The following is a 13,741-nucleotide window of genomic DNA, read 5'->3' on the forward strand; positions in this document are numbered from 1 at the left end:
CAGTAATATTGCAAGGTTTTACTGCACTGACTCCCAAGCTTGCATTTTTTTTTCAAACCCTGGTTGGGCCAGGGTGCATAGATTTAACGTAAGGATTAGAGGGGAGCTGAGGAGAATTTTTTTCACCCAGAGGGTGGTGGGGGTCTGGAACTCACTGCCTGAAAGGGTGGTAGAGGCAGAAACCCTCAACTCATTTAAAATGTGCTTGGATACGCACTTGAAGTGCTGTAACCTACAGGGCTGCGGACCAAGTGCTGGAAAGTGGGATTAAGCTGGATAGCTCGTTTTCGGCCAGCATGGACAAGATGGGCCAAATGTCCTCCTTCTGTGCCGTAACTTTCTATGATTCTATGGGCATTACTGGGTCCGGATTTTTTCTCTCTGAGGGTACTGCATCTTCAGAGCCTCAGTTGCAATGTATATTACCCCACTATCAGTTTTTCTTTGCTCAGTATTTCTCTTTGCAGACTTTCCCTTTGTTGTGATGGCAATCTGTCTTCTTGCAGCTCCTATTACAGCTCCTGCTGTAGTTTGTGATAATTAATCTTTATGTTGCTATGGTTATAATAATACCCCAAGGTATAATCTGGCCTCAGCATATCGAATCCAAAGAGTAGGTTGAGTGGAGCCGCCCTGGTTATATGTGCTGTCGGTGAGGCTTTTGACATTCACATTTCCATATTCCAAGAACAAAATGTTGCCATGGCATCACCAGTTTTATCACTAATCGCTGCTAAAATCTATTTGCAATGTATTGAGCAGATGAGATGGGAATGCTACTGATGAATTGGAGGAACAGGGATAATTTATGACGGTGGCCCTGGAGAAAGAGCACACAATGTCCACTAGTACACTTGAGGCCTTCCATAACCTATAGTGAACATGGGTGGCAATGTTATTATTTAATGATTTGGGTATCTATTAGTTGTGCCCCTCTAAAAAGGGGGCGCCATTGTTAGATTTTTTTTTGGTTTGATGACACTGGGGTGGCCCAGTGTGTCTTCTGTGGGTTTTTAAGAAACGGCATATATTTAAGTCAACAACTTATATAGTTTTCCTCGTTTAACAATGCGCTCTACTAGTGCGGGGAGAGGGTTGGCAGAAGCCAAACAAAACTAAGGAGTTCAGCGGGAGGAAACTGATTACATGATTGAAGGAGAGGTTTTATTTAAAGGCACGGAGAAGGATGCAGGACAAAGTAGTTTTGGAAGAAAGTTCTAGAGAGCAGTTATGGCTGGAGGATAGGTCTCGATAGAGGGGATGGGAGTGGGGAGCAAGCATAACTACCATTAGATATCCTGTCCTACACAAGTTTGGGGAGCCTGACTATGCAATTGAAGGGAGGGTTTTTTTTTAAAGGCAGGGAGAAGGATGCAGGACAAAGTAGTTTCGGAAGACAGCAGATGGCATTGGTTATCCTGCCCTGCTGGCCTATCACCCCTGTCTTTGCTAACCTACATTGACTCCCAGTCCCCTAATGCATCGAATTTAAAAGCTTCATCCTTGTGTTTGAATCTTTTTTCTCCGCCCGCCCGCCCACCCACCCCCCTACCCCCCTACCCCCCATTCTGCAACCTCTTCCAGCCTTGTATCTCCTCCTGCCGCACTCAGTCCTCTGACTCTGGCCTTTTATGCATCCCCTCTCTTTATCCTACTATTGGAAGCAAAGCTTTCAGCTGCATCGGCCCTACTCTCTGGAACTCCTTCCCTAAACTCATCTTCTCTCTCCCTCTTTAGTATAAGCCATCGTCTGAGTGTTGGTTCTTTCGGCTTCTATAATTAAAGAAATCTAATGAGGATATGTGGTATATCCAGTAAGCCCGAGGACACTGACTAAGATTCTCTGATCTGCTTGACTCCTGGGCTCCTACATTTACGCAGATATTCGGCAAGTAATGGCTTGTTTACTGGAGTGGTTTGTGATGCTGGACCCAAGAAAAATATCTAGCATAAAAACCCAAATAAATAACTGGTGTCGGAAGTGGGGGTGGTGGGGTGGTGTCGGTGGTACAAGAGGCAAAGGTGGCTGAGTGGATGGCCTTGATTTTAAAAATAAAGTCGTCCATGAGCTCTTCACATCTATAACCGGGGGTGGGGAGAGGGAAGCATTGCTAGTGATGGCAAAGATGAGATTATGGTTGTCTTTTCCTTCAAGGATGATGGTTGAGTAATGAGGTTTGGCATTATCATTTGAGGCGGTCAACCAGATGTGGCAGTGACTGTCAGGCCAGTTTTACACTCTGTGTGCTCTAGTCTCCAACTTGTAGACTTGAGACCACTGATCCTGTTACACTAAGGGAGCAATGAGTGTTGGAGACCTCTGGGCAGTGGTGGGGATAAAGGTATCAAAGATGGAGGCAAGTCACATATTGAGCAAAGCAGTGGAAGCACTGATGCCAGTGTGGAGACTGGCTAGAGGAGAGAAAGTTGGAGAGGCTGCTGGAGATAAAGGTGGTTCCCCCCCCCCCCCACCCCCCTGCCAGGCTAAAAATATGTGTGGGGCAGATAGAGATGGGCTGGGGATGTGTACAGCAAAAGAGATGAAGAAGTAATCGGAGTTGGCCTTGTTTGTGATGGTCAGCTCAGATGTGGCAAGGTCTTGTGCGTCCAAAAGAATCTCTGTGGAGGGTGAGGTTAAGGAAAGAAAGCAGGTCAGAGAAATATGAGAAAATTGTCAAGTTGAGGTAAGATGCAGATTAAAGTTACCAAAGATGAGTAATCATTCAGCGCCTTCCTTGCCAAAATCCCCGTTGTGTCTTCTCTCACTTTGCATTGAGTTGACAGGATGCAAGAGATTCTCTCTGGCTTTCTCACGAATAAACAAATGCATCCAAAATTACATAGAAAATATACTGCTGCAGGGATGTCCACACTACGCCCCTGAGTCCTGGCAATCTGTTGCTCACAGGCCAGGCAGCTCTATCCTATTTATGTTTTTAATTTTTATTGACTGATTTGTCTTATTTGGATTTCATGGACCTGGTGTTTTTAGAAAGGACTATGTTTAGCACTGTTGCCTCATTGGTGGATACATCGGAACACCTAAATCTGTTAGTACCACCAACTTGAGTTATATGTAACTTAATTGGAACCTGGACTTAAACTTTGTGTGGTCCCTGAAGCTCCATGGTACATACTGTGACCCACAAGGGCAAAAGTTGGACACTACAGGACCTGATAGTTTACCCAAAACTGTGCTACAAAGTGACTGTAGTGAGGTGGTGGCTTATTTTTTGGCATAAGGTTGAGTCCTCTTGTGTCTCATTTGTGCAACATGTTCATTGATTTTTGCCTATTTATTTAAGTTTTTATAATCTTAAGACAATGTAGTTGTATTGAGGAGCCATCTCCCTTTAGGAGGTTTTTGCATGCTCTGTGATGCAGTGTTATGGTACTTCAGTGCAGTCACATGGAAGTTAATGAGTTCAGTGTAGATGATGGGCACAAATATTTGAAATTATTTGCTGTGGTTCTTAAATCGTACTTTTAGCAAGGAATATTTGTATTGTATTCAACTACCTTAATATTTGCCTCCATTTGACACATTTCTGCTTACCTGCTTGCTGGATGATTTTAACAGAGTTATAGCAAGTAGAAAATAATTCCGTAAATATGGAGACAATACTCGGGATGGGTAGTAAGTAGGAAGGATGGTGTTCCCCCCACCGCCCTCCAATTTTCTTCCTTCTACTCTATGAATTGAGGCCTTGCTGTTCACCCCACTATATCTCATCCAAGAGGACATTATTCATGTGTGAGCCTTGATAATGAACATTTCCAGGTCATTTGACCATTTATGGGGGTGGATTTTGTAGCTGAGCCTAATGCTGTGCTCAACAGACATCTAGAGTTGACATTTTCCACCAGGGGTTACTGGATAGCAGTCAGGAGGAGGAGCAAATGTAAATTGCTTCGCCTCACCCTGGAGTCCTGAAGTTTATTGTAGAACTTCAGCTGTTTCAGCACAGAGTAAGAAACAAACTTGAGATTTTTGGTATCCAAGACTCAGTTACAATTATCAGTAATAGAGCTCAGGAAAGACGGTTTTGTTTGTTCATTTGTTGTATGATTTCTGGAGTCAAAAAAAATGCCTGGTTCAGAAAATTTTCAAGTAATTCTAAAAGTGCCATGTTTATTGAAAATACCAGGAGGCTGTCTTGCTATAATTTTTTTTTAAAAAGCCATTTGTGATCATTTGAACAGTAGCATACAATAAATTGGTAATAGAGTTAATTTAATTCCTTTCCTGAACCATAATATTCATAATAAGCACCCTTTTGACGCTTTAAATCTGCACAATAAGTTGGAGTTAGGTATCATCTCTCAGCTTTGGAACCTGGTTTGAAAATCATCCCTAGCTGATGGATGAAGATTTTTTTTTCCTCCCGATAGCCAATGTGAAATTAATTTTGAAAAATCTTTTAATATCAGCCTGCAAAGTACACATATGTAAGTCACAGTACATATAAGGTCACGTGGTAGATATATACTCTGGGTGTGAGTCCACAGCACAAAAATATTGCATAGTTCAGCACTAATGTAGTGTCCTATATTAAAACAGTGAGTACTCTTCAAAGGTACTTAATTAGCTGTGAAGCACTTTGGGATGCCCTGAAGTCATGAAAGGTACTTCATAAATGCAAGTTTGTTCTTTCACTTTGATTTTTCTTTCCCTTCCTTCTGAATAACACAAAATTCACAAGTGTGAAATTGAATGGTTATACTGTTGCACAGTGGAGGGCAGTCTTTTTGGGTTGAGATAAAGTTTGGTCAATGCAAGAAAAGAGCTTTACCCGGAATCTGATCCACGCTGTGCCTGACCTGAGTGTTGAACTTTATGCTGGATATCAAGTGTTCCATAGCGCGAACATCTGCCACCCAGAAGGGCACAAGAAATCACATTAAAAAAGAAATGCACACCTGGAAAGTACATGCAATGAAATCACATTTAATGAAACTGAAAACTCAAACTTCTGTGGAAAAGAAAGTCTTTTTCCCACATATTCCATTAATCGCAGAAATGTGGAAAACAGGCATCAAAACTATCTACAAGAAGGGTACAACTGCTAAGTCCAAATTTAAGTCTGCTGGACCCCAGGCAGAAAGACCAATGGCTTAAAGAAACAGAACGAGACAGAAAATAGTTGAAAATAGAACTTGCTGCACTTGATGCAATGTGCCTTAGCTGCAGATTTCTGCCTTTTGCTGTCTGCCATGCACAAGCATTGTAGCATGACTGGACAAAGCGACTGACCACCAATTCAGAGTGGCCATTCCAAAAACTGGCAAGAAATAGCAGTGGATTGACAGAATGTAAAGTGCAGGGATATTGTGCCTTTGAATATATCAATATTGTTTAAACTTTCTGCTGTGATAGGTGTATTATTATTGCCTCTTGCTTTAGAGTTACACATAATGTTTTATTGCTACAACTTTTTTTGAAACACATTAATCGCTGTCTCACATGTTATGTTGTGTTACACAACTTTCTGCAGCATCATAATAAGCAGGTACAAGTAGTACACTTTATACGTTCAAGTGGGTAATTAATGTTTTGCAATAAATACAAAAATACTTTTCAATCTAGATTTCTGGCTGATCAGTGCTTTCTTACTGTATCCTCCTGTTTTCTTTCCAGAGGTGACGTTAAAAGTCCATGTGAGTGATTCCAGTACACATCAGCCTTTGGGTAAAGCCTTCATTGAGATTTTTACCAACCAGACCTCATTTGCCTCAGGATATTCAGGAGCAGATGGGGTAGCCTTCATCACGTTTCACTACACGCTTGGAGCTCAACTGCTTATTGCTGCATCAAAAAGTGATTACATGCCAAACTCCTCACCATGGCTAGCCACCAAACTGCCCTGTGAGTTTGATGTTATTACTCTTTACAATTGTAAAAGCTTCTTGTTTTCAGGTTTCCGACTTTGGGAACAGGAAAAAAATCAAAAGGGGAAGGGGCTTTATGGATAAGGGGAGGGATACTGCATTATTAAAAGGAGGTGGCTGCTATTCTCCCATACTTCTCACTCCGTGCATGATATAGATGCAAACATCATGAAATCTGATGCGTTCTCGCAACACTTAGACAATTTCCAAATACTTGCACACATAATGGACTCTGAATAGGCCAGACAGTGGGCAGTGCATTTGAAAATGGAAAGGAAAGGAATTGTGGTCCTCTTAGCCTGATTTTAGTTTAAGGGAAATGTGCCTTTGATATGGTTGTTGATTTAAAATTTACCACTATTTTTAAATTTTAATAATCTCAGTACAGCTTTATTGGGTTCTGTAGCCACAATGATCTCTGTGCAATTTAATATCACTGCCCTTGTCAAGGATAATAAATGCAAGCTTTGAACATCTGTTTTCGCACAACTCTCAATGCACTTGCAATAATGATATGCAGGAAGTAATTTCTTAAAGTGGCTGCGTGGAGAAGTGTGATCATAAGAACACTTGGCATGCCTATTGTGAAGTTTCAATTAATCTTGTCCTAAAATCGGAATAGTAATGAATTGTTTGAATGCAGTTTATTTAATTGTGTTTACGTGGTGATTACTAATATAGTTTTGTATTGAATATGGAGCTGTTCTGAAATAAAATGTACCAAGAAGGTAATGCAAATTGGCTTTTACTATTGCAAACAAAAGGCATGGGCCCTGAAATTCCTATGGTCACGATCCCAACGGTGCGCTCCAGTTATGACCCGACTGGAGTTCGCAGAATCTGTGGGAAAGCACCTCATTTGCATGAGCCATGCAGAGGCATGCACCAGTTTGGGTGCACATCCAGCACCCATCTGGCCCATGAAAGCCGGAAACTTCAGCACCTGCCCGCCAATGGAAAGTCTTACCCAAGCCCATCTCTCAGTAAGGAGGCCAGTCCGTTTACGTTTGTATATTTTTGTTTTAATTCAGAACCTGCGGGGACCAAGGCAGCTTGCCTGGCCTGGACCCCACCGGTGAGATCCTCGTAAGCCCATGTGGAGACTATTACTTCTCTACTCACCAGCGTACCAGCTGCCAGACAAATGACGGCAGAGTCAGGAGTGGGAACGTCTGTCCTGGTAGACCACATCCCTGGCTACACCCCTTGCCTGTAAGGAACAGAGGGAAGTTCTGCTTCTTACAAGGTGGTGAGGAAATTCCATGGAAATGGCAGAGGTCTGGTGCAACCATGTGTCTGTGTTTTCCTCAGGGTCCATCAGTTTCCCACCAAAGTTATGGCAGGAAATCGATAGAATTTTCTGACTGTAATTTTTAAGTCACTCATTTTTAAACTGGCTGAAAATCGGATTGATTTGTCATTGACAATCTGAATTGACACTTTAAAATTATGTTTTTAAGGTAATGTTGCAGAATTGATACTATGCTAGCAATCTTTTTGAGATGGGGCAGGACAGACCCACCAGAGGTGGCGGTACAGTGATATACAGTCAGGAGGGAGTGGCCCTGGGAGTCCTCAACATTGACTCCGGACCCCACAAAATCTCATGGCATCAGGTCAAACATGGGCAGGAAACCTCCTGCTGATTACCACCTACCGCCCTCCCTCAGCTGATGAATCAGTCCTCCTCCATGTTGAGCACCACTTGGAGGAAGCACTGAGGGTAGCAAGGGCACAGAATGTACTCTGGGTGGGGGACTTCAATATCCATCACCAAGAGTGGCTCGGTAGCACCACTACTGACCGAGCTGGCCAACTCGTGGAGGACATAGCTGCCGGACTGGGCCTGCGGCAGGTGGTGAGCGAACCAACACGAGGGAAAAACCTACTTGACCTCGTTCTCACTAATCTACCTGTCGCAGATGCATCTGTCCATGACAGTATTGGTAGGAGTGACCACCGCACAGTCCTCGTGGAGACGACGTCCCGTCTTCACACTAAGTGCCACTCAACACGTTTGATGGTGTCCTATCACCGTGCTAAATGGGTTGGATTCAGAACAGATCTAGCAGCTCAAAACTGGGCATCCATGAGGCACTGTGGGCCATCAGCAGGAGCAGAATTGTATTCCAGCACAATCTGTAACCTCATGGCCCGGCATATTCCTCACTCTACAATTACCAACAAGCCAGGGGATCCACCCTGGTTCAATGAGGAGTGTAGAAGAGCATGCCAGGAGCAGCACCAGGCATACCTAAAAATGAGCTGCCAACTTGGTGAAGCTACAACACAGGACTACATGCATGCTAAACAGCAGAAGCAACATGCTATAGACAGAGCTAAGCGATTCCACAACCAACGGATCAGATCAAAGCTCTGCAGTCCTGCCACATCCAGTCATGAATGGTGGTGGACAATTAAACAACTAACGGGTGGAGGAGGCTCTGCAAACATCCCCATCCTCAATGATGGCGGAGCCCAGCACGTGAGTGCAAAAGACAAGGCTGAAGCGTTTGCAACCATCTTCAGCCAGAAGTGCCGAGTAGATGATCCATCTCGGCCTCCTCCCAATATCCCCACCATCACAGAAGCCAGTCTTCAGCCAATTAGATTCACTCCACGTAATATCAAGAAACAGCTGAGTGCACTGGATACAGCAAAGGCTATGGGCCCGAGAACATCCCAGCTGTTGTGCTGAAGACTTGTGCTCCAGAACTAGCCGTGCCTCTGAGCCAAACTGTTCCAGTAGAGTTACAACACTGGTATCTATCCGACAATGTGGAAAATTGCCCAGGTATGTCCTGTCAACAAAAAGAAGGACAAATCCAATCTGGCCAATTACCGCCCCATCGGTCTACTCTCAATCATCAGCAAAGTGATGGAAGGTGTCGTCGATAGTGCTATCAAGCAGCACTTACTCACCAATAACCTGCTCACTGATGCTCAGTTTGGGTTCCGCCAGGACCACTCGGCTCCAGACCTCATTACAGCCTTGATCCAAACATGGACAAAAGAGCTGAATTCCAGAGGTGAGATGAGAGTGACTGCCCTTGACATCAAGGCAGCATTTGACAGAGTGTGGCACCAAGGAGCCCTAGTAAAATTAAAGTCAGTGGTAATCAGGGCGCAATCTCTCCAGTGGCTGGAGTCATACCTAGCACAAAGGAAGATGGTAGTGGTTGTTGGAGGCCAATCATCTCAGCCCCAGGACATTGCTGCTGGAGTTCCTCAGGGCAGTGTCCTAGGCCCAACCATCTTCAGCTGCTTCATCAATGACCTTCCCTCCATCATAAGGTCAGAAATGGGGATGTTCTCCGATGATTGCACAGTGTTCAGTTCCATTCGCAACCCCTCAGATAATGAAGTAATCCATGCCCGCTGCAGCAAGACCTGGACAACATCCAGGCTTGGGTTGATGAGTGGCAAGTAACATTCACGCCAGACAAGTGCCAGGCAATGATCATCTCCAACAAGAGAGAGTCTAACCACCTCCACTTGACATTCAACGGCATTACCATCGCCGAATCCCCCACCATCAACATCCTGGGGGTCACCGTTGACCAGAAACATAACTGGATCAGCCACATAAATTCTGTGGCTACAAGAGCAGGTCAGAGGCTGGGTATTCTGCTGTGAGTGACTCACCTCCTGACTCCCCAAAGCCTTTCCACTATCTACAAGGCACAGGTCAGGAGTGTGATGGAATACTCTCCACTTGCCTGGATGAGTGCAGCTCCAACAACACTCAAGAAGCTCGACACCATCCAGGACAAAGCAACCCGCTTGATTGGCACCCCATCCACCACCCTAAACATTCACTTCCTTCACCGGCGCACCGTGGCTGCAGTGTGTACCATCCACAGGATGCACAGCAGCAAAGGCTTCTTCGACAGCACGTCCCAAACCCGCAACCTCTACCACCTAGAAGGACAAGGGCAGCAGGCACGTGGGAATAACACCACCTTCACTTTCCCCTCCAAGTCACACACCATCCCGACTTGGAAATATATCACCGTTCCTTCATCGTCGCTGGGTCAAAATCCTGGAACTCCCTACCTACAGAACTGTGGGAGAACCTTCACCACATGGACTGCAGCAGTTCAAGAAGGCGGCTCACCACCACCTTCTCAAGGGCAATTAGGGATGGGCAATAAATGCTGGCCTTGCCAGTGACGCCCACATCCCATGAATGAATGGAAAAAAATACTTAAAATAGCAATTGCCAAGGACTTTCCAGTTGGAATATTAGCACTGATTCAACTCGATGCTTGGCAATTGCACTAAGAGATGAATGACGTGCACAGATATCCAGGCTTGCTTTCCTTTTTAAACTGTTCTATTGAAAGGACTTTTAGAATATGCTGTAAATCCCATTGTGAAAGTCAAATTTTAGCATTGCCTGGTTAGTGTAGCATATTTCTGAGGCATTCATTTTCTTTGGCTGCTATACTTCATATATTGAGAAGGATTGTTGCTTCTCTTTCTCCCATTGGAAGGAGCTACTGTATAGTCTCAGCTGAAGAGAACATTCAGCAATCTGTGTTTAAAAGTTAGTAATTAGTGTACAAACTATAGCAAATTTGGTGCAAGAACAGGCAATTGCTAATGGGTTTGGCGAGAAGCATATCATTTGATTCACCCATGTTACTTGTATTATGAACTTGGCCTTGAATGCCTTGGGTTAATTTGATTTAGCTTTACTCAATCTTTGTTTTGATAACCAGAATTGTAATGTAAAGGGAAAGGCAAGTGCAAATTAGGTTAACATTAGTAAACAGAAGGGTTGTTTTTATTTCTGCCTCAGGACATGGTATCGATGCTGCCTTTGTTTAGATGTGGAGATGCCGGTGATGGACTGGGGTTGACAATTGTAAACAATTTTACAACACCAAGTTATAGTCCAGCAATTTTATTTTAAATTCACAAGCTTTCGGAGATTTTCTCCTTCCTCAGGTAAATGTTTCAAGATCTCCTTGAAGCCTACGCATTTATACGTAAATGCGTAGGCTTCAAGGAGATCTTGAAACATTTACCTGAGGAAGGAGAAAATCTCCGAAAGCTTGTGAATTTAAAATAAAATTGCTGGACTATAACTTGGTGTTGTAAAATTGCCTTTGTTTAGCTGTATGGTGTTGTATGCTGTGCTTTCATCTGTAGGGCAGTTTCATAATAGAGTTGTAACAGAAATTGGAAACATTTCTTTGCTTCTCTCTTGCTCTGCCAAATATACTTGAGGACCAGTTTTATGTTGTTTTTGTTTTCAGATAGGTAAGAATTAATTAAAAACTCTAGCACAGAACTGTCAATAAAAGTTTCTTAGAGGAATCATGATACTTCGGTGCCTGAAGGTACTGTACCTTTTCTCCATTGTGCTGTACAAACTACAGTTATTTTTCAAGGAATTCTCAATGTCAAAAGAAATCCATATTGTGCCCTGGCATCTGCATTTAAGAATCTTGCCTTCAATATTAACAGTGACTCATGCCTGATATCTGCAACATCCAGCAAATTTACCGACAATCATCACTACCACCCCCAAATTCCCTCCACAAATTCAACAAATATACCCTATTCTTTGCATCTTACCTATAAAAAGAAGCAGCAAGTTTTTAAAAAAATATGAAACACTATGCATTGGAATCAAATATTATAAGACACCTGTAATAGACCACAGAAGTTTTCTGCTCTGATGTCAAATAACATAAATCCCTTAATATTTGATGCAACTTATTGGTGTAAAAAATGCACTGTAACCAGCAGGTTCTTGGAACAACAACAACAGCTTGCATTTTTACCCTGCCTTTAACGTAGTAAAACGTCCCAAGAGGCTTCACAGCACACCGAACCACATAAGGAGATATTAGGACAGGTGACCAAAAGCTTCGTCAAAGAAATCGGTTTAAGGAGTGTCTTAAAGGAGGAGAGAGAGGCAGAGAGGCTTCGGCAGCTGAAGGCACGGCCGCCAATGATGGAGTGGTGAAAACCGGGGATGCGCAAGAGGCCAGAATTGGAGCGCAGAGATCTCGGAGAGTTGTAGGTTGCAGAGATAGGGAGGTTGGAATATAATAGTGCACAGACAATTACAGTATAATTAAATATTGTGCTTCTGCAGAAATCTGAAAAGTTAATAAAGAATTTGGGGGGAAAATGAAGAATGACCCAACAAAAAGCAAGCCCTCACTGCTGCAGTGCTGATACAAGCATGTATAAAGAGGCAGGCACTGTACTGATTTTAAGGTTGGCAGCTCTGCTGAGATCACTGATGATGTGGAGATGCCGGTGATGGACTGGGGTTGACAATTGTAAACAATTTTACCACACCAAGTTATAGTCCAACAAATTTATTTTAAATTCCACAAGCTTTCGGAGGCTTCCTCCTTCCTCAGGTGAACGGTGTGGAAATGATTTCCACACCGTTCACCTGAGGAAGGAGGAAGCCTCCGAAAGCTTGTGGAATTTAAAATAAATTTGTTGGACTATAACTTGGTGTTGTAAAATTGTTTACAGAGATCACTGATGTGGAGGCTGTTGATAGGATCACTGGAAGTGGGCTCAAGTTGACTTTCACCTCTGCAGCTGTGAGCCCATCCTTGGCTTTAGAAGAGTGATTTTGGCCAGTAATAATGAGCAGTGGGTGTTTATATCAAAATAAATTAATTATAGACTGTCCTTAGACAGCCTAAAGATATGTATATTCTTGCATGCTAGTAATATTTTGAAATCATATATCTAGTGCAAGTTGCAAACCTACTGCACTATTGGAAAGATGCTCGTCTGGATTGTTCAACAACTTGTACTAATTCTCCATTTCTCACCCTTTCCCAGTCATAATAACTTAAAAATGATTGTTCACTAATTCCCAAAGTTGCTTTAGTCGTCTTCTCACATTATAAATAGGTTCAGCTTTTAGAACCAACCCCTGGTACTTATATAATAAAAATAGAGAATGCTGGAGAAGCTCAGCAAGTGAGAAAGAAACAGAATTAATGTTTCAGGTTGAAGATGTTCTGACGAAAGGTCTTCAACCTGAAACGTTAACTCTGTTTCTTTCTCCACAGATGCTGCCTCACATGCTGAGCTTCTCCAGCATTTTCTGTTTTTATTTCAGATTTCTAGCATTCGCAGTATTTTGCTTTTGCCCTGGTACTTATACCTTTAAATCATAAAGAATTAGTTTTCTTGTTAGCAGTTAATTTATAAGGGTCTTTTCGGGGATTGCATTTATTATACTTGCTCTAGGACTCAATAAAGCTGTACTGGGATTACAAATGTAAACAAAATGGTAAAATACTTTTTATTCCTTAATTATCATGAACATTTGAGCACAGAATTTTAAAAGACTATTTACTTGGATCCTCAAAGTTTTGGCTTATTTAAGTAAAAATGTGAAACGGGAGAGCACTAATCAGCTGACTTTCTGCATAATGTTTAAAACCAAAAGAACCATCCTTTCAGTTTTATGAAGTGTTGATCACCAGACACCAAGGCATAACTGACTGTTAACACATTTTGATAGGTCCCTACATTGATAGGGGTGGGGGGAGGGGGGGGCTGGTTTAAAATATATCGAAAACTTTTAATAAAGAATTTGGGGGGGAAAATGAAGAACGACCCAACAAAAAGCAAGCCCTCACTGCTGCAGTGCTGATACAAGCATGTATAAAGAGGCAGGCACTGTACTGATTTTAAGGTTGGCAGCTCTGCTGAGATCACTGATGTGGAGGCTGTTGATAGGATCACTGGAAGTGGGTTCAAGTTGACTTTCACCTCTGCAGCTGTGAGCCCATCCTTGGCTTTAGGACAGTGATTTTGGCCAGCTGTCTTGCGTCTATGGCAGGTCCAGCCACCAGAA

At 42.9% G+C, this 13,741-nt stretch overlaps 1 protein-coding gene across 2 annotated transcripts in view; it reads left to right on the forward strand.

Moving 5' to 3' along the window:
• The window catches only part of fam171a1 (family with sequence similarity 171 member A1), a 187,485-nt gene that overhangs the window by 116,795 nt on the left and 56,949 nt on the right, over nt 1-13,741 (forward strand). Inside the window, exon 2 of one of the 2 annotated variants that reach the window (XM_068006790.1) lies at nt 5,639-5,866. The exons of the other annotated variant lie outside the window; for it this stretch is intronic. Within the exon in view, the coding sequence (XP_067862891.1) occupies nt 5,639-5,866 (228 nt within the window). The remainder of the gene's footprint in view (nt 1-5,638; nt 5,867-13,741) is intronic. 2 annotated transcript variants of the gene reach the window in all.

This window comes from Heptranchias perlo, chromosome 2 (assembly GCF_035084215.1).
Source record: "Heptranchias perlo isolate sHepPer1 chromosome 2, sHepPer1.hap1, whole genome shotgun sequence".
Lineage (NCBI taxonomy): Eukaryota > Metazoa > Chordata > Chondrichthyes > Hexanchiformes > Hexanchidae > Heptranchias > Heptranchias perlo.